Raw genomic sequence first — 26,653 nt, 5'->3', positions numbered from 1 at the left:
AAATTTGGTTTACCAAAATAATTGATTTAATAATTAATTAAAATTTAAATATAAATTAGCATATGTTAATTTGTTAATATGTTAATTAGTATATGCTAATTTGTTAATATATTAATTAGTATATGTTAATTTGTCAATATGCTAATTAATATTTGGTAAAAAATCTACAATTATATTATGTTTTTATTAATTAATTTCAAATTAATTTGGTTAAATTCGGTTAACTGAATTACCCAAAAAGGTAATTCAGTTGGATTCGGTTTGGTTTGGTTTGGTTTGGTGAGGCTCCTATATTCGGTCGGTTCGGTTAATAATTCTCATTAACCAAAAAATTTGGTTAATTTAGTTAATTAACCGAATTTGACTGAATCGACCGTTTGCTCACTCCTATTTACAATACTTTAATGACAGATACTCTAGCAATCCAAGTTATGTCAAATATCTAGTATGTCTATGATGGTTTGAGGGTGCTTCAATCTATACTACATATGTTTGAATTTCTACAACTCTTACCTATTAATGAGATATGGTTCTGTATGTTCTTCTTATTTTTCTTAAATACTGTAATAGATTTTATATGGAATAAATATTAATGTGTATTTATGCTCTTATCAAAATCATTATTTTGTAATTCTTATCTACATTTCAAGATTTTGCATTGTGAATTTTAATTTCAATTTTATTCACAATGAATTGACTAATGTTATATGATATATTGATAGAATTTTCGAATGATGTATTAATTAGTCATATATCATATTCCATGTAATAAGTTACAATAATACAATATGGATAGAATAATGGATCATAGACTAGCTTTATGTACATGATTCACTTGAAATAATTAATATGTCATAAAAAATTTTCTTGTTGGTTAACAGATGATATATTAACTTTAAAGTTTGTCGTACAAAATTTGTTAAATTTTGTAGAATTTTATGTTACTAAATTGTAATACAATTAAATTATTTAAACAACTCACCCCATTAATCTAGAATGAAAGCTTTATTGTTTATAAGTTTTAAATAAGTCAAATTTAATTAGTTAACATAATTCAAGTAAATTTATCAGTTAATCTGAATTCATAAAATTCTAAATTGATATTTTATGATAGTAAAAAATTAGTTGAGCCTTCTAGAATTCTAATTCATCAATTTCTAATTAAACTAAATTTCAATTTGTACTACCAATTAGAATAAGCAAACCTAAATTTATATTACCTAGAGTATACGCAGTGGGAAGTTTTAGTAAAGGCTACAATAAAATTGGTTAAACATTAAAATAATGACTTCAAAATTAAAATTAAATTCAATAATCATGCAAATTGAAATAAAATCTACACAATCATCATTTATATATTTAAATAAATATAAGATGAAATAAAAGCCTAACCTCAAAAATTTTCACATTAATCAATCAAAAATTCAAATAATCATGAAATTAAATAAAAATTCTAACATAAAAAATTTACAATTTGAACCATATGAATTCAAATTAAAACTAAATCCAATAATCATGCAAATTGACTGTAAAGTTTACACATTTGTCATTTATATATTGAAATAATCATGAGATGAAATAAAACTCTAACCTTAATTTTTTTCCACCATGATATTTCAAATCAACAAATTAATTTCAATACTATAAAATTCAAAATATAATGCAACAATTTCTACTTTCAATTATTAAAAATCTAAACTCAAGTTTCAAATTGTAGGAAATTTAGGGCTTCAAACAAATGTACTCTATGGAGAACATACCTCATTTTTTGTTGCTTAAATAGTGATCTTCCAACATTCACAAACTTTCTTATCGTTTGTGGCAAGCTATGAGTGGCAGGCTTTGCAACGGTCAGCTGCAATCTCCTTGTCGTCTTCTGTGTGACTGTTGCTCGTTCTCCTCTTCTCTTGGGATTGTGCGTGTGTAGAGCCAAAAATTGCTGGATGAATAAACACTGGATAGCAACAAAAGGTAGACTGCTCACTGGTGACAAATTACAGGGTCAGGATGTGACTTTGAGTTGCTGCCTCTGCAATGAAGAGTTGGAAACAAATGAACATCTTTTCTTTAAATGCCGTTATACTAAGGAAGTCTGGGACATGGTGCGAGCTTGGTTGGGTATTAAGAGACAAATGTCCACAGTGAAAGCAGGCCTCAAATGGCTGCACAAGGAAGCTAAAGGCACTGGGATACAATCAGTTGGTAAGAAAATTTGTTTTGCCACTTCAGTGTATTTTATCTGGCATTTCATAAATAAAAAAAGATTTGAAGGCAATGTTATTTCTCCCGGGGAGGTACTGAAGGTGATGCAAAGGCATGTTTATAGAGCTGTGTATGATAAGTTTGGTTTATTTGACCAAGCTTGTACATAAAGCCAGTTGGGGCTGCAGTCATCTGGATGTGGGGTGATGTTAATTTCAGATTTCTCCTTCAGATTGCTGGTGGCTCAGGTTGATCTGGATGGTGCTAGGTTGTGGGTGGATGCTGTTCCTTGGTATTCTGATCTGATGCTCGCTGATAGGTTACTTATGGACAGCTCTGTATTCTGGTTTTTGGAACAATCTCTAGATACAGTTCATTTCAGCTGGTTTCGTTTTAGCTCTATGAATGTTCTGTGACAGTAAATGAGATCTGGCTCGGTACAGAGGGGATTGATTTTACTTTGGTGATTAACATGTCTGAGGGTGGCTGTACTGAAGGTCTTTGATGGTTGAGCCATGCTTCAGTATTCTGTTTGAGTGGCTGGTGCACTGTTGCTGTCTTAGAATATCCAGGGTAGCTATCTCCTCTGAATGTTGGAGCAGTTTGAAATCTGATGTTCGCAAAGGGGCTTTGATGGAAGATTAGAGACAGTCTACAGGAGGGATCATTAAACATGGCAGATCTGAAGTTCCCTGAAGGATTTGCTGTAAATTTCTAATTGATCGGCTGCTGTATTTTCTTTTGAAACATCAGTGCAGTAGTCTATATTTGAGACCACTGTTTATGGAGAAGACTAATAACAGGTTTCGAAGAAGCAACTGGGATCTCAATGTGATTTGTCTGCAGATCCGGTTGTGATGCAAGAGATTACTACAATGCTTCAACGCTATCAGATTGTGCAGAGTTGACTGCTGCAGCTTCACTGATTCTTTGGGTGTGGAGTTGCCTCATCATAAACATAAATGGAGCAATTTACCTATCCAATAACAGGAGAAAATGAAGGCTGGTGGATCTTTTCCTAGGAGAAATCTCAATGATCTAAGCTGTCCTGGCCTACTCAATGACATCATTGGGTTGGTGCTGCATTATGAATTTAAATGGAGTAATACGTACGTCCAGAAATTGGAGGAACTTGAAGGATGGATGATCTCTACCTTGGCGTGGCATGCATGATTAAAAGGTACACCTTTTGAGCAGGTTTTGATGAATCAAAATGTTCTCTTGCTTTTTATGCTTTCAATTGTTCCGAAACTTTATGATTTATGCTATGTGATGGATAGAACTGATGATTGTACCTTTAGTTTTGAGATGTATATTTGATTAACCTGGAATGTCCCGTGTACTTGTACATATTCGATTTTGATAAATATATTTACCTTTACTGATAATTTTTTTTAAGAAAAAAATAAACACTGTTTATTTAGAACCTTTTTGGTATTAGTGCTATTTTTTAATTTTCATTTTTATTTCTCGTTTCAAATTATAAAATGACATTTATTTATATTGTTACTTCATGTTTTGTTGTCGATTTTTAACTATTTGTCAAAAAACTAAAAAATCAGATTTTACGATTTTAAAATTTTTTGACAATTTCTTATTATATAATATCTAAATTAAATGATGATATAAATTTAAATATAATTAAAATAAAAATAAACATAAAATTTTAAAAATTATAATAAAGCCAATTATAAAATGCTTTTACCATTTTTCAATTGTCTAATAAATTTTTATATTATAAAATAAATTTTGAAAATAAAACAATTAAGTAAAATATTTTTAATAACTTTAGTTTTTATTATACTAAATTTTTAATATGTATTATTTGTAATTTTATTATTTTAATAATATTTATAATATTATTTAATTTAAAAATAAAAATGAGTATTTTTAATTGAAATTTTAATTTACATTAATTATATAAATATTAACTGATTTCTAATATTTAGTTTTTATTCCTAATTTTTTATTTTTATTTCTCTAATTCCCCCTTAAAAAACTGTTGTTTATAAAAGACGTCCCTTCGCTTCCGTCGTCCGGCGTCCGCCTCTCGTCGTTTACCGCACAGCCGGCATGTTCTCTCCCTCTTTCCCTGCTCGGCTTACTCTCCTCGCTGTCCTCTCTGCTTCCACCTTCTACTGCTTCTACAAATCCCGCCGTCTCAAGCATCTCAGTCTCACCTTCCCCAACCTCAGCTCCAAACCCACACTCTCTTCTTCCAGAGGCAAGCTCTTCTTCGTCTCCCAAACCGGTACCTCCAAAACCCTAGCTCTCCGCTTCTCCGATCTTCTTGCCTCCAATGATCTCCCGTTCGACCTCGTCGATCCCAAAGACTACGAGCCCGAGGACTTGCACAAAGAAACCCTAGTTTTGATTATCGCGTCGACCTGGGAAGACGGGAAGCCGCCTCAAAGCGCTGGTTTCTTCGCTAATTGGCTTGCCGAGAGCGCCGATGATTTCCGAGTTGGTTCATTGCTCCTGGCTCGCTGCAAGTTTGCGGTGTTCGGCGTCGGGAGCGGGTCGTATGGCGCGACGTTCAATGCCGTCGCGAGGGAGTTCTCCAAGCGGCTTCGAGCGCTCGGTGCTTCGGAGGTTGTGCCCCTTTGTGAAGGCGATGTTGATGCTGGAGATTTGGACGAGGTTTTTGATACTTGGAGTAGAAAGTTGATAGGAGTACTGAAGGGCGTTGGAGTGGAGAATGGAATGGTTTTGGATACTGGAGTTGTTAGTGGGAGTGATGGTTGGACAACTGATGGGTCCGAGGAGGATGATAATGAAAATGGTGCGGAGTCGAGTATTGTTGATCTTGAGGACATTGCAGGTAAAGGCCCTTCGAGGAAATCAATGACGGCGTCCTTATCTAATGGGGAAAAGAATGGTGAAAGAGAAATGGTGACCCCGGTGATTAGAGCCAGCTTAGAAAAACAGGTATTTTTTTTATTTATTTTTTCCTTTTCAAAGCACTTCCCTCTTGTTGGCAATGGCTAATAATACAATTTACACATTAATATATGATGGAAACCGAATCTACTCATTCTTTTATGTTTTACAAAAGACCCTGTATACTTTTAACAACAATTGCGTAAATTGAGTGGTGTTTAAAGGCAATTCAATCAGCTTGGAGCAGAAGATAAGGCAAGCCAGTCTATAAATCAGACTCAGTTGTATGGAACCAGAGTTTATGGTTTTTGTTTTTTGGTAAAGGATATCCTAATTTTCCTTATGGTAATGAAATGGAGCTTAATTGTTTACTGGAAAACAATTGCTCAGACTAGCAATGTTTTAGAATTTGGACGGCAACATCACTCATTTCCTAGAATTACAAGAGAATTTTTTTTGCTACAGTTGTTTAAATAATGTTACTTGGTGTTTGTCAAAATGTGCCATCTAATGCTGGCTGTCTTTCAAAATTTCTAATTGTATTCAGTCAATCCTTATTGTTGGTTGTTAAGTGATTATTTGCCTCAGAAATGGGGCATATCATCATGTACTAATGAAAAATGGGGTATAGGAGCATATCCTCCAGGCTGGTTAGGTGATCCTTTTCAGCTAATCTTTGGCTCTGTGGACATTGAATTGTGGTTATACATACATGAGGAACCTTATGGGGCTTTGGATGAGTAAATGAATTTGTTTCATTAAGATCTTATGTTGGGTAGAATCCTTTGAACTTCAACTTGCTAACTTATGATGTAATCTTTAAAACTGGACAATGACTGCTGATGCCATTGGTGTAGGACAGCAGTGGGGGTAAATGTTGGTGACTGCTGATATCTTTAGCTACTTGAGGGTAATGAGTAGGAAGACACATCGGCAATCAGGGTGTTGTTAGGAGGTTATTAGATGCAATCTTGATATCATGAACTGACAGAAAAAGACATAAATGGGAATAGGGCTGCAAAAGAGCCGACCGCATCGTGCTTCACCCTGCTCAAGCGTCTTTATTGAATTTTTAGCTGAGATTGAATATTCTTACTCAAACTTATTCGTTTTTGCAATTGAATGAGCTGAAAAGATATTACTGAGCTGAGGTACCAAGATGCTCATGAAAATTTTGTGGTTATTTTGGAACCTGTTTCTATGAGAAGTAAATGGCTCTTAAGGTTGTTAGGCAAGACGCAAATAGGAGCTCTTACTAATATTTGTCCTAGGGTTTCTTTTACCCCATCAAGCCAGCATATTGGCCGTAGATGTTGGCCTGTCACTAAATCTTTGTTATGGAGTTTGAGCTAAATAAGCCCATGCCTAGACAACCCCTACTTTTAAGCTCACTATAGTCTATTGAGACGACTTCATCTTTATTCAGTAAATGAGCCTAACCTGAACCTATGAAACAAAGCCAATTGAGCCTGTAACCAAGCTTCTCATGAGCCAAAACCAGCTGAGCCTATTTATGTTTAGGTTCACCTTAAAATTAGGCTTAGGGTTCTCTCATTTATATGATAAACAAACTTGAATGAGCTCCTATTGACCTGTGCTCGAGCGGCTTGGTTCATTTGCATCCTTAAATGACAAACTTGGTTTTGAGTTTGAATCTTAACTGCAAATTGGTCTTGGTTAGATAATGATATGTGAAAATGTTTTTCTTTGATTTGTGAAAACTCTTCAAAAATTATTTTTAAAATAACTAAATAAAAATAAGAAGAAAAAGATCTAGGCTTCACACCTAGATTTCCTTAGGAGTCACAGCCAAGTCTGAAAAGCTTCAGTTCTAGGTTAGCTTCTTGCAATTCCAATGAAAGCATAATTGCTGCTGGAGTTCTTGGAGGTCTATTGTTCACTGACAGGAGTTATGTGCATATGCATAGATGTTGACTAATCCTACATTGAATTGAGGTTCAAAATAGATAAAATTGCCAACATTAGCATAAAGCAACTATTGGACAATAAAAAAAAAGGTCTAATGACATAACGATAGACCTACTGGACCATAAAATTTTTAATTTCCAGCAAATCTTCAAATGACCAGATAAGCACTGATCTAGAACTAAAGAAAAAAATAGAATAAAATTAACAACCTTCAATGCTGAAGAAATATAAAACTAGTTGTGATAGTGTGCATTCTAATCTGTATAAGGTCCTAATTCAGAACAACATCAAATAAGGACAATAATTATAGATTTCTAGATATTTAATCTCGACTTTTCTTGATTTCTTGGTTTTCTGCATCTGCATGCTATGTTAGTTCATTATCCTTGAGCTTCCGCTTGTTTCTAAGCACAACGCAGCTCATGAATCCTAGGTCAATGCAATTATGTTCAGCTCTTATTGGGATCATTGAGACTTCTTGACTTTGGGAGGTGAATTTTGCAATTCTAATGATCTAGCTCATTTTCTACCCTTTCTTTTTGGAAGATTAAGTTAAGGTAAACACAAGCAGGTGAATAAGGACCTGAAGCTGCTCATTACTTTATAACTCATTACCTATTTTAGAGGTGCTATTATCACTTCTCAAGGTACATTAAAACTTAAAATCTGTGGAGGTGATGCTGGCCAAGTCATTTGACAACAACAATAGCAACAGAGCCTTAAGTCTCACCAATTGAATTGTGTGGGTACATAATTGGTTGATGTTGTCAATTTTCTATCTATAAAGTTGGTTCTACAAACTACTATACAAGTTTAAGTCTCAAGTATATCTAACTATATTTTAGTCGGTGTGCTTCCTGTTGCCATGAGAATTAACAGGTTGATTAAATAGCCTCTCACTTAGTTTGTGGATGTATTTATTTCTGCTCTTTATATTTGTACCTTTAAATTTCAGTTGCCTTTTCCTTTTCTCTGCTTTTCAATATTTTTTTTTTTAATTCATTGATGGACAGTCTTTAAATGACATAACTTTTGCAGGGATATAAAATTATTGGTTCACATAGTGGTGTTAAAATTTGTAGATGGACCAAGTCACAGCTTCGAGGCCGTGGAGGCTGTTACAAGCACTCATTTTATGGCATAGAGAGTCACAGGTGATTGTGTGTATTTCATTATACTTTTGTTAAGGCTTAGTCAATGAATTAAGTTTCTATGAATGTTTTGAAGTTTTTAAATAATAAAGTGATGTGATATTTTAGTAGTTCTTCAGGAGGCTCTTATTTTGAGCAAACTACCTGAGTGGAATTGGAGTTTCGGTTACTGCATTGAATTTAAATGACTTGTCCTGCTTAGGCTGTTTCTTTTTATGTTCTGCCCTTTTGGGTTTTATCTCGGTTCCTAATGTTTCAACCAGGCTTGCATTATGGATAGTGCTTTCACATGACATATCAAGGCTTTAATAATAAATATTAGTCTTGCGAGGTCTGCACCATACCTAATGATCACCATAGGTACCCATCTTGCAGTTATTTTCCTTTTCATTTCTTTTACATGAACAATGTTAGGGGGCTTTCAAATAAAGTGTTGATTTCAATTATGTTGGATATGAATATTTTTACCATTTTAACCTTTACACATGGTGAACTATTTTTCATTTGAGAACATAAAATATAGAAACATGGAAGAAAATAAACTTGATACTTATGGAGATCAAATGACACAAGATAATCACAAACCTAATGCAAAAAGTTCATAGAGCAAATAACGCTATAAGGTTCATCACACTAATAAATTTATAGAAAAATTTGCATGACAAACCCAGCACACACACACACCAATGATGCTGCACATCTGCATGAAATTGACTCCAAAAAATTGTTGTAGTCAAGTTGTTCCCTAGGGCACCTCCAAATTCAAAATTCAACCAAATCCAATGAAATTAACTGAATATCTGCCTGAAATTGACACTCCCAAATCAAAATCTATGTAATCTGGGTTCGGGAACTGTTGTCAAACAATTTGAGACCCCCATTATCAAAAACAAAGTTTGAAGAAGTAAAAAGCCTTATTAAAGAGTTGGAGTCTAATTCAGGGTTAATAGTGAGGGGGCATTCTCAGATTGGTAAAGAGACCACCAAATTCTATAAACAACTGTTTTCTAAAGAGCTTCCTAATAGATTGATGATGGAGGGCCTAGATTGGAGTCCAATTGGGAGTGCAGTCCAATGGCTTGAGAGACCTTTTGAGGCCGAAGAAATAAAGAAAACAGTGTTGGGATAAACAGGGACGAGGCTCTTGAGCCCGATGGGTTCATGATGGCCTTTTTCTAGGAAAATCAAGAGATTTTGAAGGAGGACATGTTAAGATTTTTGGACGTTTTTCATTGAAATGTGGTGGTGGGCAATAGTATGAGTTCTACCTTCCTAACCTTAATCCCCGAAAATTGGAGATCTTTGATAGTAATGGACTTCAAACCTATTAGTCTTGTCACAAGTCTTTACAAGATTCTCTCCAAGGTACTAGCTATGGGACTTTGTGAGGTCTTGGGGGGGGGGGGGGGGTTTACAGTAACCATGGGGCATTAGAGATGGACAATTTTTAGATGCTGTGCCTGTGGCCAACAAGGTAGTGGAGGATTTGAGGAGGAGGTTCTCTTATTTGAGCTAGATTTGGAGAAAGACATATGATATGGTTAAGTGGGGCTTCTTGTTGATAAGGTAATGTGTAGGAAAGGGTTTGGGGAGATGTGGATAAAATGGATCAAAAGGGTGCTTGTGTGAGTCATTGTCAATTGTCAACCTATAGAGTGGTTTAGAGCTTCTAAGGGGCTTAGGCAAGGGGATACTTGCCCCTCGTCTTTTTACCCTAGTGGTGGACATATGCTTTCTCAGGCTTAGGACTCATGGGTGATTAAAAGCCTTTGTGTGGGAGGAAGAGGAGGTTTCTCATCTTCAATTTGCTGATGGCTTAGGCAAGGGGATACTTGCCCCTCTTCTTTTTACCCTAGTGGTGGACACCCTAAGATGCTCTCTCGGGCTTAGGACTCATGGGTGATTAAAAGCCTTTGTGTGGGAGGAAGAGGAGGTTTCTCACCTTCAATTTGCTAATGATACCATGTTGTTTCATGAGTACAATAGTAATAAATTTTTCAATGTCGTCACCCTATTTAAAATTTTTGAGAAGATCTTTGGATTAAGGGTCAATTTATTCAAAGGGGGTGGCTGGCGTTAATTTTAGTGCAAGGGAGTTAAAAGCTTCAAAACCTTGGTGGGTTGTGTCTCTCTTGAGTTGATGCTTTCTTATCTTGGTTGGGTCAATTCAAATTCCTTGGCCTTTTGGAGCTTGGTGATTGAGAGGGTGGATAGAAAAATTGGAGGGTTGGAAAGAGGGCGTATTTATCTTTTGGGATTGCGTTATGCTCATTTGTACTTCACTACCCAACATCCCTATCTACTTCCTTTCTCTCTTTAGAGTGCCTTTAAAGGTGGCCAAGACACTTGAGAAGTCGATGAATGATTTCCTTTGGTAAGGTTTAGTGGAGAGCAAGAGGGACCAACTTGTTCGTTGGGGGGTTGTTAGAAACCCTAAATTTGAAGGGGGACCAAGGCTTGGTAATGTGGTTTCAAAAAACACCTTCCTAATTAATAAATGGTTGTGGAGGTTTTGAAAGTAGACCCCCAAAGCCACAAGTTGATTAAAGTAAATTTGGGTACCATGGAAATGGGTGGGAGACTAAAGGAAGTGGTATTGTCTCTTATGCTTGTCCTGGAAGTTTGTCTAGGTTGCATGTCAGTTCTTTCCTTTCACCCATTTCGAAGTGGGCAATGGGAACATAGTTTGTTTTTGGAATGATGTTTTGGTTGGTGAGGTTCCTTGGAGCTGAAGATGCCTCTATTGTTCAAGCTTTCTTCTCTTCACATTTGCACCTATCATCTTATTCTTTTCTTTTGTGGGGGGTTATCCTTTTGTGGGTTTCCATCTTTTCAAGTGTCTAAACAAAAGAGATTGAAGAGCTTACCACTTTGCTTTCCGTGTTGGATCGTATTGTTTCTCCTAGTAGAGAGGATAAGAGAGTTTGGGTGGTTTATTCCTTGGGGATGTTCTCCTCTAAGTCCTTTTTTTAAAATCACATCTCCTAAATGCACCCTCCCCCTCTCCTAACCTTTTCCCTTGAATCCTAATCATTTGGAAAATGCTATTCTAGTTAGGCATGCAAGAGGGGGTGAATTGGGTGATTTTTAAAACCTGAGATTAACTCAAATATTTTACTAGTGATAAGAGTTAGTTCAAACTTAACTCAAGCAAGCATTCAGTAGTGATTGAAGGTTCCAATATAGTTATTAGATCAGGAATGTGTCGAGCCAATTGATAAGTTAATGAAATTAAAGCACATGATCAAATCACAAGAGAGTGAAAGGAATAAAATGCCACACAAAGTTTACAGTGGTTTGGTCACTTGACCTACGTTTACTCCTCAATCTAACTTCCTTGAGTTTTTCACTATAACCCAATAATAATACATTTAGCCTTGAATATTTCAGTCCTTCATTTGGACTATGTTGTTGGATAGACTTAGTAGGCATGCGATGTTACAAATAAGAAGGCCCTACATGTATCTCAGCCCCTGTATGTGCTTGACGTGCAATGAGTCCAATGATATGGACTCCCTCCTGTTTCCTCACTGCAAGGTGGCATCATACCTTTGGAATGCTCTCTCTTTTTGCATCTTAGAGAAGCATGGTTGGTGCCTCAAAATGTGTGAGATCTCTTGTAAGTGAAATATAGAGATTTTGGTTCAAGCAGAAAGGGAGGCGCTCTATTTAATAAGGCAGCCTTTGCAATCATTTGGATTCTTTGGCTTGAGAGGAATGCGAGAACTTTTTGGGAACACTTATCTATTCCACATTCATTATGTGATAGAATGATATTCTTGTATTTTTTTTTTTGGGTGGGGGGGCACATTCTTGTGGTTTCTTTTGGGGTTTCTCGCTGGACGATCGTCAATGGGATTGGAGGCTTTCATGTAATGTAATCTTTTTGGTCTTTGATCTTTGTTCATTGGTCTATGTGGGCACCTTTTTCTCATACTTCTTGTACTTTGATTTGGTTATAAATAAACTTCTTCCCTTGTCCATAAATGTGGAATATGAATGATAGGAGACAACAACAGATCTATTCTCATCAAAGAAAATTGACACTTCCCTCGCAAACAAGTCATGGAAGGAGATGAGAGAGTGGGGTAATTGTGTTAGGTGCTAAGGCAATTAGCGCTGAATCAATTTAAGATACAACTCTATGTCCGACTGTTGAGAGGGATTTTAATGGACATTAAGAGGAACGGCCATTCATCTGTTACTGAACCAATTAAGACTTGAACTGAATATAGCTGAAAGCACCCCAAAGAGGAATCACATCACAACAAGAAGAAATGACAGTGTACGATAAGCAATGATTTGGTTTAAACTTAAGGTTGAGGGAGGAAGGAGAAAAGATGTGCACTACTATATAGCATGGTTTTTTAAATCATTCGTGCGAGTGAGTATGCAGTCCAAATTGTTTTTATTTGATGCTGTTTTATGATTAATTGAAAATTTTTCGTTCTCACTTTTTTGTGGTGAAAGTTGTTTGTCTCAAATTATGTTTTACCCTCTCATTTCATTTGTGAATATGCTTTCATTTTTTTTTTAATGCTGAAAAAAATGTAGGATTGTTTTGATGTGTCCTCCACTAGCTACTCTAATATTTGTGTTTCGTTGCTTATTGGTTCCACTGCATTACCTTGTCTAGCATAACTCCTTGCTTGGGCTTACTGTGTGAAACTTCATGTAAGTTATCCTCTAGTTAGGTGTAATTAGCTTTCACTTAACAAAAATGGAATTCAAGGGCCATTTTTAATGACGTAACAAGTTTAATTTGGTAGTTTCTTATAAATCCCTGTCTTTCTCAAATTTTGTTGTGAATTTTGTTTGCCAGCTATAATATTCATTCTAGGTAATTGACTGTGTTAGCACTGAAATGAAACAGGTGCATGGAGACAACTCCAAGTTTGGCATGTGCCAACAAATGTGTTTTTTGTTGGAGGCACCACACAAATCCTGTAGGCAAGAGCTGGCGTTGGAAGATGGATGATCCTTTAGAGATTGTGAATTCGGCAATAGACCTCCATACAAAGATGATACGGCAAATGAAAGGTGTTCCTGGTAGGTTCTCAGTTTTTTTCTTTCTTTAATATATAAATAATTTAAGTATTTAAAGTCTTTTATATAGTCAAGCGACTCAAGTGATCTTTAGATATAACCTCCACAAAGAAAGGTCATATGTTTGCTTTTGGTTCCTGAGTTGCTCAAGATAATTGTTGCTTTGCTAATTTAAATGTTATAAAATTTATCTGATCAAGTCCAGATTCTTGCATGAGGCTGAATACAAAACCAAAAACAGCTTCCCCCCCCCCCCCAAACATTAAGTAGGAAAAGAAAACGGCTCGTGTGAGGGTGTGGTTCCTTGCCTCACATCTGTTCACACACAATTGTACGTTATCCTAACTGAGTTTTCTCATTAAAAGAGGATTCAGGTAACAATGAAGTTCATAATCAGTCTTTTTTGCCTTCTACCCTTACCAATGCCTTTGTGCTCAAGACTGCGATTTGGTTCACTTATTACTTGAGCTTGGCACTTCCTAGTTCCTTTTTAGGTGAGGTGTTAGGGGTTGACAGTGTGACCTCGGTTAAATGGGGAGGAGAGATGTCTTCACTTGCCCTCGCCAGGGATTTTTATACTAGATGTTGATTAACTTGGATGATGGCTTGTGTGGTTGTCTTGTTGATTGAATATAACAACTAGCTCCATATGTCATTGAGTATGAAGGTCGCTTTCTTCATGAATTCATTATTGTTGGAACTGATATTTCATGCCTATGATGGCTTTTGGAAACCCCTCGAGTGTTCATGACAGCTGGATTGAACGTGTAGTTATTGGTTGACTTTGTCGAGGGAGAGCCTCAACGAGTGCCGCGTGGCCCGTTAATTGAGTTGAAATTGGCGGTCCATGACAGTTGGTATCAAAGCATGGTTTGCGTGAGCCCAGTGGGTGTGAACACTATGAGTTGGAAAATGAGAATTTAAAATTTTGTAAAATAGAACGATGTGGAAGCCTGTAAGACAAGGAACGACTCAATAGAAAGGCGTGCCAATTGAGTTGAGGCTGCCAAATAGAATTTGTTTTGAAAATAGTATTGTGGAACTTGAGTATGTCACTCCATGTATGAAAATCCTTGGTATGGAGTAGTTGAAAGCCTCGAGAATAGGTTGAAATAGATTGAGGGTAGGATGCCATCTCCCAACTCATGAAGGAGAAAAACAAATAGTGCTTGCGGTATTTGAAAGGAGGATTGATCTATCGGAAACTCATTGAGGGTGTGATGACATACATAATTCCATGGGGTAGTGCCAGTAGAGCTTGATGCCTCCGTATGGGAAGCAGACCAATAGAGCTTGAGGTCTGCCAAAAAGTATTGAGCTGCCGTTTCGAGTGGCTAAAAACACATTGCGGGCGAGATGCCATCCATCATCTCAAGGGGTAGTGTCAATAGAGCTTGAGGCCTCCCTACGGGAAGCAGACCAATAGAGTTTGAGGTCTGCCATAGAATATTGAGTTATTGGAAGCCTTGAGTAGGCTGGAATATATTGAGGGCGTGATGCCATTCATTGTCCCAAAGGGGTAGAGCCAATAGAGCTTGAGGCCTCCTTGCGGGAAACAAATCAATAGAGCTTGAGGTCTGTCAAAGAATATTGAGCTGTCGGAAGCCTTGAATAGGTTGAAAGACATCGAGATCGGATGCAATCCAGAATCCCATGGGTTTGTGCTAATAGAGCTTGAGGCCGCCCTACGCAAGTTAATTGAGATCGTTGCTACATTGCGCGTACAGAGGATGGGAAAAGAATCCATGACAATTTGATGGGTAAGTGAGTAGAGGACTTATTGGAAGACTACAGAGAGAAGGTAATGGTTCACACCAAGCACCTAGGAAAGTAGGCAAGGTGCCATATAAAAGTGCAAAAGGGAAGGCAATGTGAACGCTGCATGCTCTGTAAGTCAACATGGTAGAGAAAGAGTAATGGTTCACACCAAGTGCCCAGGAAATCAGGTAGCGTGTCACACCAAGCGCAAAAGGGTTGGCAGGGTAAATGATGCATGCTTCGGTTGGTATGGCAGAGAGAGGATAATTGTTCCCGCTAAGTACCTAGGAAAGTAGGCAGGGTGACACGCCAAATGCGCGAAAAGGGGTAAACAGGGTGAACGCTGCATGCTCTGACAAGTTAAGATAGATAATTGTAAGCCTCTGACGACTTGAACAATGCTACAATGAGAGTTTTAGTAGATTTCAATACCCAAAAGACAACCAACTGGAATGGATGAGTCGTAGATCTTTTCAGTTCTTCACCTGTCATTGTCGTAGTTACCTCACATAGCCGATGAGTTGTATCCCTTTTCAAATCCTTACTTGTTAGTTGGCGTCGTTTTACCACATAGTCGATGAGTTGTACCTCCTTTTTAGCTCTTTATCAGTTAGTAGTCGTAGTTAACTCACACAATGGATGAGTTGTTTATCCCTTTTAAGCTCTTTACAAGTGAGTATTTGTGGTTCCCTCATACCGTGGAGGAGTCATAGAGAGTAGATATTAAATATGTAGAGTATAACCTAGTAGACATGTAGTAAATGATGGAGGTCATTAGTAGCAAGAGTGTGAAGTCTTTTTACAAATACATCGACAAGGTCGTCGATAGAGTGAGTGGGGGAGAATGTTATGGGTTGACAGTGTGACCTTAGTTAAATGGGGAGGAGAGATGTCTTCACTTGCCCTCGTCCGGGATTTTTATACTGGATGTTGATTAACTCGGATGATGGCTCGTGTGGTTGTCTTGTTGATTGAATGTAACAATTAGTTCCACATGTCATTGAGTATGAAGGTCGCTTGTCTTCATGAATTCATTATTGTTGGAACTGATATTTCATGCCTATGATGGCTTTCGGAAATCTCTCGAGTGTTCATGATAGCCGGATTGAACGTGTAGTTATCGGCGGACTCTGCCGAAGGAGAGCCTCGACTGGTGCCGCGCGGCCCGTTAATGAGTTGAAATTGGCGGTTCGTGACACGAGGCATATTAGCAATTTGTTTTTAATAAGCGATTATTATCAAATTATTATATTACTTTGCAATGAACTATTGAGTGAACTTACGCTTTAAGTGGATTTGATGATTCAATTTAAATGAACATATGGGAAAAAATAGAGTTAGATATATCATTTGTTTGAGAAATCAACCAATAGTCGTACACTTGGTAGTTGGGAGGGGTTTATTGTGCAGTTTTTGCCCATTCTTTTTTTTCCTCTCTCTCTCTCTCCCATTTTTTTTTTTATTTTTAATATGTTCTTTTGGAGGATCTTATTTATTATTTATTTGTTCTTGATAGCAAAATAAGATTTCATTAATAGGAAAAGAATTTACAAAAAAGGAGAAAAAGGCATCTCCTGAGAAAATTCTGGAATATGCCCGAGGGAAAAAACTAAAAGCAACGAAGTAAAAAATAAACATCAAGCCAGCATATTCCTCCAATCTTGCTGTAAATCTGGAAAGCTAACTCCCCTAAAAAATTCCAAAACCAACACACCATAAAGAGGCTGCACAATGAATCTTTTCTCAATACCAGCAGCTGATTCAACTTCTTCACAAAAAGATCTGTGCATTATGCTCCAACCATAACCCACAAAACTGCAACGATACCACATCTCTACTATGCTGACGTATCCTTCATCCTTCTTCTAAAACCTGAAAATGAAGCAGTGAACAAGTCCTCCACTGAAATAGGACAAACCCTGCTCTCACCCAAAGCACCAAATAACTTGTTCCGAATCCTCCAAGGAAGTTCACAATGCGAAAAAAAGGATGGGAAGCTGTCTTACAGTTCTTATAACAGAGTCATGCATATAAGTTGAGCTTGCGATGCATTAAAAAAATCAAAGGTGTAATATCCTATCAGTCGTAAAACATTGACTGAAAAGAAATTATAATACTTCCTTAAATTTTTTAACCTATAAGTATGTTGTTTTTCTTGTTAAAATTGTTGAATGTTAGGATAGTTAAATTCAGGAATAGAGTATGCCTTATTTATGAAGGCTTCTGCCTTTGGGGAATTAGATATTTTCAACGAAGCCTTGATGCATTTTGGGTATGCCTTGCCTTGAGGTGAGCTTGACTGTGCCTTTGAGAACATCACTATGTCGATAGTCGTTATGCATCGTTTTACATTTCTTCACCTAGGTCAAGGGAATAGATCGGGTCAGTATAAAAGGGAAAGGGTTAATAAGTTAGCTCAAGAAAATAAGATTAGATTAGCTACTTGGAATATAGGAGCTCTTACGGGAAGAAATATGAAAATAGTTGAAATAACGTGTAGAAGGAAAATTAACTTAACCTTTCTTCAAGAGATAAAATTGGTAGGAGAAAAAACTAGAGAAATTGAAAAATCAGGATTTAAACTTTGATACATTGGTAAATAGAAACATAAAAACGGGATGAGCGTTATTGTAAACAAATACCTAAAAGATAATGTGCTAGATGTTAAAATAATAGGGGATAGGATCATTAAAATCAGGATAATTTTAGGCCTAGAGATAGTGAATGTCATTAGTGGGTATGCTCCCTAAATAGGCTTAGTAGAAAATCTTAAAAGACAATTTTAGGAAGATATGGATAGTATTGTACAAGATAGCAATGTCTGAAAAGACATTCATAGGAGCTGATTTGAATGGTCACATTGGAAAGGATAATATAGGATATGAGAGGATGTGTGGGGTCCATGGATATGGAGATAAAAATGAGGCCAGTAATAGTCTTAGATTTCGCCATGTCTTACGATTTAGTTATATTGAATACTTGTTTATAAAAAGAGAACACTTAATTACCTTTAAGAGTGGGTATAATAAAAGTCAAATAAATTTCTTTTAAACTAAGAATGTGGATCATCTATCTTGTAAGGATTGTAAAGTTGTTCTAGGTGAAAGTTTGCCTACTTAGCATGGTCTTAGTATTAGATATACGTATTAAAAATTGGAAGAGGAGTAGCATAAATCAACACAAGAGAACTGGATGATGGAACTTAAATATAGATAATATAGTAAAATTAAAAGAACTCCGCCTGTGATGCACTTAAATGTCCTAATTTTTTCACACACAGCCGATCCCAAGCCCGGGTTAAGGAGGAGGGTTGCATTAGGTAGCTGACAGCCAGCGTAAAATTTGTTAGATCATTATGATATGAATCCTTACCGAACATTTGCTGGGGCGTCTCCTACGAGCAACGCGTTGCACTTGAACCACCTGGGTGTAGCGAAAAGTGGGCGAGGGTGGGCTAGATCGTTGCCCCGAAGCGACGCGCCGTGTTGGCGCCCGGGTATGGTGTCAAATATGCGAGGGTTCCTGCATCATTCTGGATGTGGGCAGGTAAAGACGTTAGTTCAGGAAACTAGGATTAAATTAACAACTTGGAATATAGGGACACTTACGAATAAAAGCATGGAAATTGTGGATACAGTGATTAGAAGAAGAATTAATATAATTTGCTTTCAAGAAACTAAGTGGGTGGGGGAGAAAGCTAGAGAAATCGATAAATCAGGTTTTAAACTTTGGTACACTGGAAAAGAAAAACATAAGAATGGAGTAGGCATTATTATAGACAAAAACTTAAAAGATAGCGTTGTGGATGTAACTAGAGTAAGGGATAGAATTATAAAAATCAAAATGGTATTAGGACGAGATAATAAATATCATTAGTGCTTATGCTCCTCAAGTTGGCTTAGCAAAAAATCTTAAGAGACAATTTTGGGAAGATATGGATAGTATCATACAAGGCATACCAGGGACTGAGAAAATATTTATAGGAGGAGATTTGAATGGACACATTGGAAGAGATAATAAAAATTATGAAAGGATACATAGAGGATATGGATATGGAGACAAAAATGAGTCTGGGGAGATGATCTTAGACTTTGCTATGTCATATGATTTTAGTATAATGAATACTTGCTTTAAGAAGAGAGAAGAACACTTAATAACCTTTAAAAGCGGACAAAATAGAAGTCAAATAGATTTTTTTTTAACTAGGAGGGTAGATTGTGTATCATGCAAGGATTGTAAAGTTATTCCAGGTGAAAGTCTAACCACACAACATAGAGTCTTAGTGTTAGAAATATGCATTAAAAAATGGAAGAAAAAGGATAAAATAAACCAGCATAGGAGAACTAGATGGTGGAACCTAAAAGGAGAAAATATAATAAAATTTAAAGATAAAATGATCAAAGATGGGGATTGGACCTTAGAGGATGGGATAGATTCAAATACTCTTTGGAATAGATTACCTAGCTTTATTAAAAAGATAGCAAAAGAGATTTTAGGCGAATCAAGGGGAAGATTCTCAAATAGCAAAGAAAGTTGGTGGTGGGATAAAGATGTACAAAAAATCATAAAAACAAAAAGAATTTGGTATAAAACGTGGCAAAAATGTAGAAACAGCGATAACTTTGAAAAATATAAGGAGGCAAGAAAAGATGCAAAAAGGGCCGTTAGTGAAGCTAAATATAGATCATTTAATAGTTTGTAAAATAGATTAGGTACAAAAGAAGGGGAAAGAGATATATTTAAACTTGCTAAAGTTAGAGAAAGGAAGAATAAGGACTTAGGAAATGTAAAATGTATAAAAAGTGAGGATGATATTGTCTTGGTTAAGGACGAAGATATTAAAGAAAGATGGGGAAGTTACTTTAGTAAGTTGTTTAACGAAAACCAAATAGAAGGCTTAAATTTAGAATTGTCAAATGAGAAAAAGACTAAAAATATAAGATTTATTCGAAAAATTAGAGTTAACGAAGTTAAGTTTGCACTAAAAAAGATGAAAAATGGGAAAGCTATGGGACCAGATAACATCCCAATTGAAGTTTGGAAATGCTTGGGTGATAACGGAATTATATGGTTAACTAATTTATTTAATACAATTGTAAAAACTAAGAAAATGCCAGATGAATGGAGGAAAAGTACTTTAATACGTATATACAAAAATAAAGGAGATATTCAAAATTGTAATAACTATCGTGGAATTAAACTTATGAGTCATACGATGAAACTATGGGAAATAGTAGTTGAACAAAGATTAAGGTTAGAAATGAATATCTCAGAAAATCAATTTGGTTTTATGCCTGGGAGATCTACCACAGAAGCTATTTATCTTTTAAGAAGATTAATGGAAAAGTTTAGGGAAAAGAAGAGGGACTTGCATATGATATTTATTGACCTTGAGAAAGCATATGATAGGATACCTAGGGAAGTTCTATGGTGGGTTTTAGAAAAAAAGGGTGTATGTTGTAGGTATACCGATTTCATTAAGGATATGTACGATGGAGTAATGACTAGTGTAAAGACTATAGATGGAGAAACTAGAGAATTTCCAATTACCATAGGTGTACATCAAGGATCTGCTTTGAGTCCTTATCTTTTTGCTTTAGTAATGGACCAATTGACTAAGAGTATTCAAAAGGAGGTTCCATGGTGTATGTTGTTTACAGATGATATTGTATTAATTGACGAAACTAGGGAGGGAGTAGAGGCTGAGTTAGAATTATGGAGAGAAGCTTTGGAATCTAGAGGCTTTAAGATAAGTAGAAATAAAACAGAATATATGAAATGTAATTTTAATAATGATAGGAGGAATATTGGAGACAAAGTTAAACTTGATGATGAAGAAATAAATAGCACTTGTAGGTTTCGATACCTTGGATCTATTATGCAAGCTGAAGGAGAAATTGAAGATGATGTAATGCAAAGAGTTAAATCAGGTTGGGTAAAATGGAGAAGTTCTTCAAGTGTTCTATGTGATTGTAAAATACCCTTAAAATTGAAAGGGAAGTTTTATAGGACAGCTATAAGACCAGTTATGCTATATGGATCAGAATGTTGGGCGACGAAGAAACATAATATCCACAAAGTAAAAGTTGCCGAGATGAGGATGCTTAGATGGATGAGTGGTATAACATTGAAAGATAAATTAAGGATGAACATATTCGTGGTAAGTTAGGTGTAGCTCCTATAGAAGATAAGATAAGGGAAGGACGACTCAGATGGTATGGACACTTGCAACGTAGGCCTTATAGTGCACTTGTGAGGAAGAGTGACTTAGTTACTGTGGGGGGCAGTAGAAGGGGTAGGGGTAGACCTAAAATAACTTGGGAGGAGATAAGTGAGTAAGGATTTAATATCTTTGAATCTATCAAAAGAAATGGTCCATGATCGCATAAATTGGCGGAAAAGGATTCATATAGCCGACCCCACTTAGTGGGACTAAGGCTTGGCTTTGTTGTTGTTGTTGTTGTATAGTAAAATTAAAAGATAAAATTAACAAAGACTGTGATTGGATAATAAGGGATAAGGTTGATGCAAATACTGTTTGGAATAAAATGGAAAATTCGATTTATTGTTAGGATAGAAAAAGAGGTTTTATGTGGGTCCAAAAGAAGATTCTTGGGTAGTAAAGAAAGTTGGTGGGTGGGATCAAGAAGTCAAAAAAGCTGTTAGACAAAAAGAAATTGGTATAAAATATGGCAAAATTGTAGAAACATAGAGAATCTTGAAAAGTGTGAAGAAGCAAGAAAAAATGCAAACAAGACTATTAGTGAAGCTAAACATCAAACTTATGATACTTTATATATTAAACTAGATACAAAAGAAGGAGAAAAATACATCTATAAACTTGCTAGAGTTAGAGAAAAAAAATGCAAAGATTTAGGTGATGTAAAATGTATAAAGGATGAGAATGATAATGTCTTAATTAGAGAAGAAGACATAAAAAAGAGGTGGCAGAGATACTTTGATAAGTTGTTTAATGAAAACTAAAATGAAAGATTGAACTTGAAAGTGATAAATGAGGAGAAGACTTAAAATAAGAAATTTATTAGCAAAATTAGAGTTCTTGAAGTTAAGATGACATTAAGAAAGATGAAAAGTGAGAAATTTGTATGACCAGATAAAATACCAATTGAAGTTTGGAAATGTTTAGGGGATAAAGGAATTATTTGGTTAACAAATATATTCAACATTATTATTAAAAAAAAACCAAGAAAATGCCAGAAGAATGGGGGAAAAGTGCATTAGTACTGTTGTACAAAAACAAATGCGATATTCAAAACTGTCATAATTATCGTGGAATTTAGATTATGAGTCATATGATGAAATTATGGGAAAGAATAGTTGAACATAGAATAAGATTAGAAGCTAAGATTGCAGAAAATCAATTTAATTTTATGCTTAGGAGATCAATAACAAAAGCTATTTATCTTTTAAGAAGTTTAATGGAAAATTTTAGGGAAAAGAAGAGGGACTTGCATGTGATTTTTATTGACCTAGAGAAAACTTATGATAGTATCTAGGGAAGTTTTTGGTAGATCTTAGAAAAGAAGGGAGTTTGCAGTAGATATATAGAGGTCATTAAGGATATGTAAGATAGAGTAGTGACTAGCATTAGGACTATAGTAGGAGAATCTAAAGCTTTTCTAATCACAATAGGTGTACATTAAAGTTCTACTTTGAGTCCTTTTCTTTTTACTTTAGCAGTTGATGAACTAACTAAAAATATCCAAAATAAGATTCGTTGGTGTATATTGTTTGCAGATGACATCGTGTTGATTGATTATAGTAGGAGCGGAGTGAATCTAAGCTAAAACTTTGGAGAGCCACATTAGATTTTAAAGGGTTTAGGATAAGTAGGAATAAGATAAAATGTACGAAATGTAATTTTAGTAATGAAAGGAGTAACAATAGAGAGAAGATTAAACTTGATAATCAAGAGATTAATAGCGCTGATAGATTTAGATATCTTGGATCTATTATGCAAGTTAAAGGAGAAATTGAAGAAATTGTAGTACATAGAATTAAAACAGGTTAGGTAAAATGGAAGAGTGTGTTAGGTGTGTTGTGTGATTATAGAATATCCTTAAAATTAAAAGGAAAGTTTTATAAGATGACCAGCTATGCTTTATGGTTCAGAATGTTGGGCAACTATGAAACAAAATGTACAAAAAATAAAAGTTGCTGAGATGCTAATGTTAAGGTGAATGAGTGGTTTAACATTAAAAGATAGAGTGAGAAACGAGCATATAAGTAATAATTTAGACATATCATCAGCTGAAAACAAGATAAGGGAGGGGCGGCTAAGATGACTTGGGCATTTGAGATGCAGGCCTAGTAGAGCACTTGTGAGCAGGAGTGAGTTAGTTATTTCTGGAATGAAAAAGGGGTAGAGGTAGACCTAAATAACTTGAAATGAGACAGTGAGGAAGGATTTAACAACCCTTAATCTAATAGAGGAAAACGATTCTGATCGGATGAATTGGTGGAAAAGAATTCATGTAGCGATCCCACCTAGTGGGACTTCATGCTTCTTCTTCTTGTTTCTGTATCATTTTACATTTCTAATGGTGTTACTTCCTTGAGTTTAATTTAGGGTTCATGTTTTTGCTAATATTTTTTCCTTAGTCCTTAAAGAAGATTATATCTTGAGTCAAGGAGCTTACAAAATTCATTTTTCATGGATTGAAAATTTTAAAGTATGAGTCTCTTGGTGTAATATAATATGCTTACAACTGATTTTCTCATGTTTGAGAGTCTAGTTTGTTTGCCATCTGGCCCCATCAGCCTGGTTGACAAGAAGTTTCTAGTCTTGTAGGAGTTAAACCAGAGCGATTATCAGAAGGCCTCTCCCCCAGGCACTGTGCCTTGTCGCTTGTTGGTGAACCTATCATGTATCCAGAAATCAACTCACTTGTAGACGAGCTGCACCGGAGGCGGATATCGACTTTTCTTGTGACAAATGCACAGTTTCCTGAAAAGATCAAAATGCTAAAACCTGTCACTCAGGTTTGTGGCGGATGATTGAACCTCTTTGGAAAGATGTTAACTAAGGATTGTTCTTGTATTGATTGTATGTTGCAAAATCATTTGACTTATTTGGCATTTGCAGTTATATGTTAGTGTGGATGCTGCAACAAAGGAGAGTTTGAAAGCAATTGATAGGCCACTCTTTGGTGACTTTTGGGAGCGTTTTGTTGTAAGTTTTCTTTATATTCTAGCTGAAACTAACACCTATGGCTGTACTTGGTATTGTTGCCTACCTTCTATTTTCTAATATGGAGAGTAGGATTATGCTTCCATTTAGTATTTCTATGCAATTTTTTTGTTTTCACTTGCTGCAACATGCAAAAACAGGAAAGTTATGTTTCTTATTTTGACCAAAATTGGGAAATAATTTCATTAAACAAAACAAAAAAGACTCTTTAATTATATATTTTTTACTGATTTTTTTCCAACAAGAAAAAGGCAAGGGAAAATGTAAGATCAGAATTTTTAAAAAATATATATTAGAATAAAAGGAAAACTAGAAATAAGGGGTGGGGAATTGGGATGCATCAACAATTGTTGCTTGCAAGTTCGCTGTAGTCGTTGCTGGATGACCTGTGGCCATCTTATCCTCTTTTATTTTTTTCTTCAAAATTATTTTAGCATTCAAACACATTTGAGGCTTGTTGGATTATAATTTCCTAGTGTAGTGGGCATCACATTGACCCCTCCAATCTGCACCACTTCTTTGACATTTTTCAGTTTGTGTTGCATTGAAATAAATTTGATTTCCTTTTGTGAAGTATAGTACTAGCTGCCACATTGACCCCCCAATCTCATGACCTCCCCTAAGTTGATTAAGCTTTGTTGACCTTGTTTTTTTTCATCCTGCAACTTATTTCATCTGGATTCCTTGAATGCTCTCAGCAACTCGGCCTTTGTTTTACTCATGTTGCAACTTATTCTCAGGATTCCTTGAAAGCTCTTAGAGAGAAACAGCAGCGAACAGTTTATCGATTGACTCTGGTTAAAGGGTGGAATACTGAAGATGTAGATGCTTATTCAAACCTTTTCAGTGTTGGGAAACCTGACTTCGTGGAAATCAAAGGTGTCACCTATTGTGGATCGTAAGTCTTCCCCTTCATATCAAGTTCAGCTAGTGCTATCTACATGCCCTACATATGTAATTGCAAGGGGTTATGCAGGTCTGCTACATCAAAATTGACAATGGAGAATGTACCCTGGCATTCCGACGTGAAGGCTTTTTCAGAGGCCTTGGCTTTAAGCAGCAAAGGGGAGTATGAAGTTGCTTGCGAGCACATCCATTCTTGTTGTGTCCTCCTGGCAAAGGCCGATAAATTTAAGATCAATGGTCAGTGGTTGACATGGATAGACTATGAAAAATTCCATGACCTGGTTAGTAACAAAATCCCTTCTGTGCTTCCACTGAATGTCTTCAAGACATCCACAAGGACCACAACATACTAGTTTTGTAATTTTCACTTTTCGTTGTTGAAACTGCATGCAGGTGGCTTCTGGAAGAACTTTCGACAGTGAGGATTATATGGCAGCGACACCATCCTGGGCTGTTTACGGAGCGGAGGAAGGCGGGTTCGATCCAGATCAGTCTCGGTACAGGAAGGAGCGGCGTCACAGATCTAGCCACTAACCAACATCAACCAGGTGACCTTCTCTTAATGTAGTGGCTGGAGTTTCACTTTGTTTTGTTCAAGTTATATAGTTTTTTGTACACTAATTCTTGTAGAGCATTTTTTTAACCGCATTATATGGATATAGATGAGGGCGACCCCACGGCAGGGGGATATGGTCTTTTTTTGGGGGGACTGCTCCTGTATTTTAATTATTATTATTATTTTTGTGGTTTTGAGGGTTTTTGTAGTGTTATTTATTTATTTTGGTTAAAAAAAATTAGGTTAACATTTGAATGAGGTTTAAGCACAAATACCCTAAATTGTATTTTGGATACCCTTTTGAAGCAAATATTTGATGGTGGCTGTAGTTGGAGTCATCCTTGGGTGGTGTCATATTATATCATTTGGATAAATTATGAGGATTCATTAAGGGCATGTTTGAAACAAGAATTTGATGAGAGAAAGGAGAGGAACTATTGAATTTTCTTACTTTTCTTGATATTTAAACATGAAAAAAATGGATTATTTCATTCATATATATATATATATATATATATATATATATATATATAAATTTTTTTTTCAAGTTTAAAAAAGGGCCAAGTGTTTGTTAATTTTTTATTTATAGGGTTGGGTTGACTATGCTCATATGTAAATATAGATTGATTTAACACGGATAGTGCGCGGGAGTAGGACTGGGAGCCCTAAGTCGTCCGGGGCCCATGAAATAAAGTGTGGGTTGGGGTTTGAACGTTCAGTGTCTTTTGACGTATGTAGCTTCATTTATAAGCTTGGGGTCCGCTAATGCCCTACACAAGTTTGTGAACCTATGTTGATACCACCTTTAATTTATCCCAAGGTTAGGAATTTTTTGCATTGCTTGTTTATTTTTAAAGAAAATTGCTTTATTCTATTTTTCACATCTTTGTTATTTGTGTGTGTGTGTGTGTGTTTTTTTTTTTTTTTTTTTAATTTTTAATCCCTTCCACTCCACTAGCATGCCTGGTTTAGTTTGCTAACGAAATAATACTCGTTATATATAAACATAATTAT

At 35.9% G+C, this 26,653-nt stretch overlaps 1 protein-coding gene across 1 annotated transcript; it reads left to right on the top strand.

The window, feature by feature from the left end:
• The first annotated feature begins 4,209 nt into the window (after nt 1-4,209).
• Nucleotides 4,210-25,977, top strand: LOC131163016 (S-adenosyl-L-methionine-dependent tRNA 4-demethylwyosine synthase). The gene is made up of 8 exons (XM_058119703.1): nt 4,210-5,130; nt 8,050-8,165; nt 13,036-13,211; nt 23,779-23,969; nt 24,073-24,159; nt 24,918-25,075; nt 25,154-25,364; nt 25,477-25,977. Exons 1-8 carry the CDS (start codon nt 4,276-4,278, stop codon nt 25,615-25,617), a joined length of 1,935 nt encoding a protein of 644 aa, XP_057975686.1. The 5' UTR covers nt 4,210-4,275; the 3' UTR covers nt 25,618-25,977.
• Nucleotides 25,978-26,653: the final 676 nt, after the last annotated feature.

This window comes from Malania oleifera, chromosome 8 (genome assembly GCF_029873635.1).
Source record: "Malania oleifera isolate guangnan ecotype guangnan chromosome 8, ASM2987363v1, whole genome shotgun sequence".
NCBI classification, from domain to species: Eukaryota; Viridiplantae; Streptophyta; class Magnoliopsida; order Santalales; family Ximeniaceae; genus Malania; species Malania oleifera.
The sequence above is the reverse complement of the archived record's forward strand: the minus strand, read 5'-3'. Positions and strand labels throughout refer to the sequence as shown.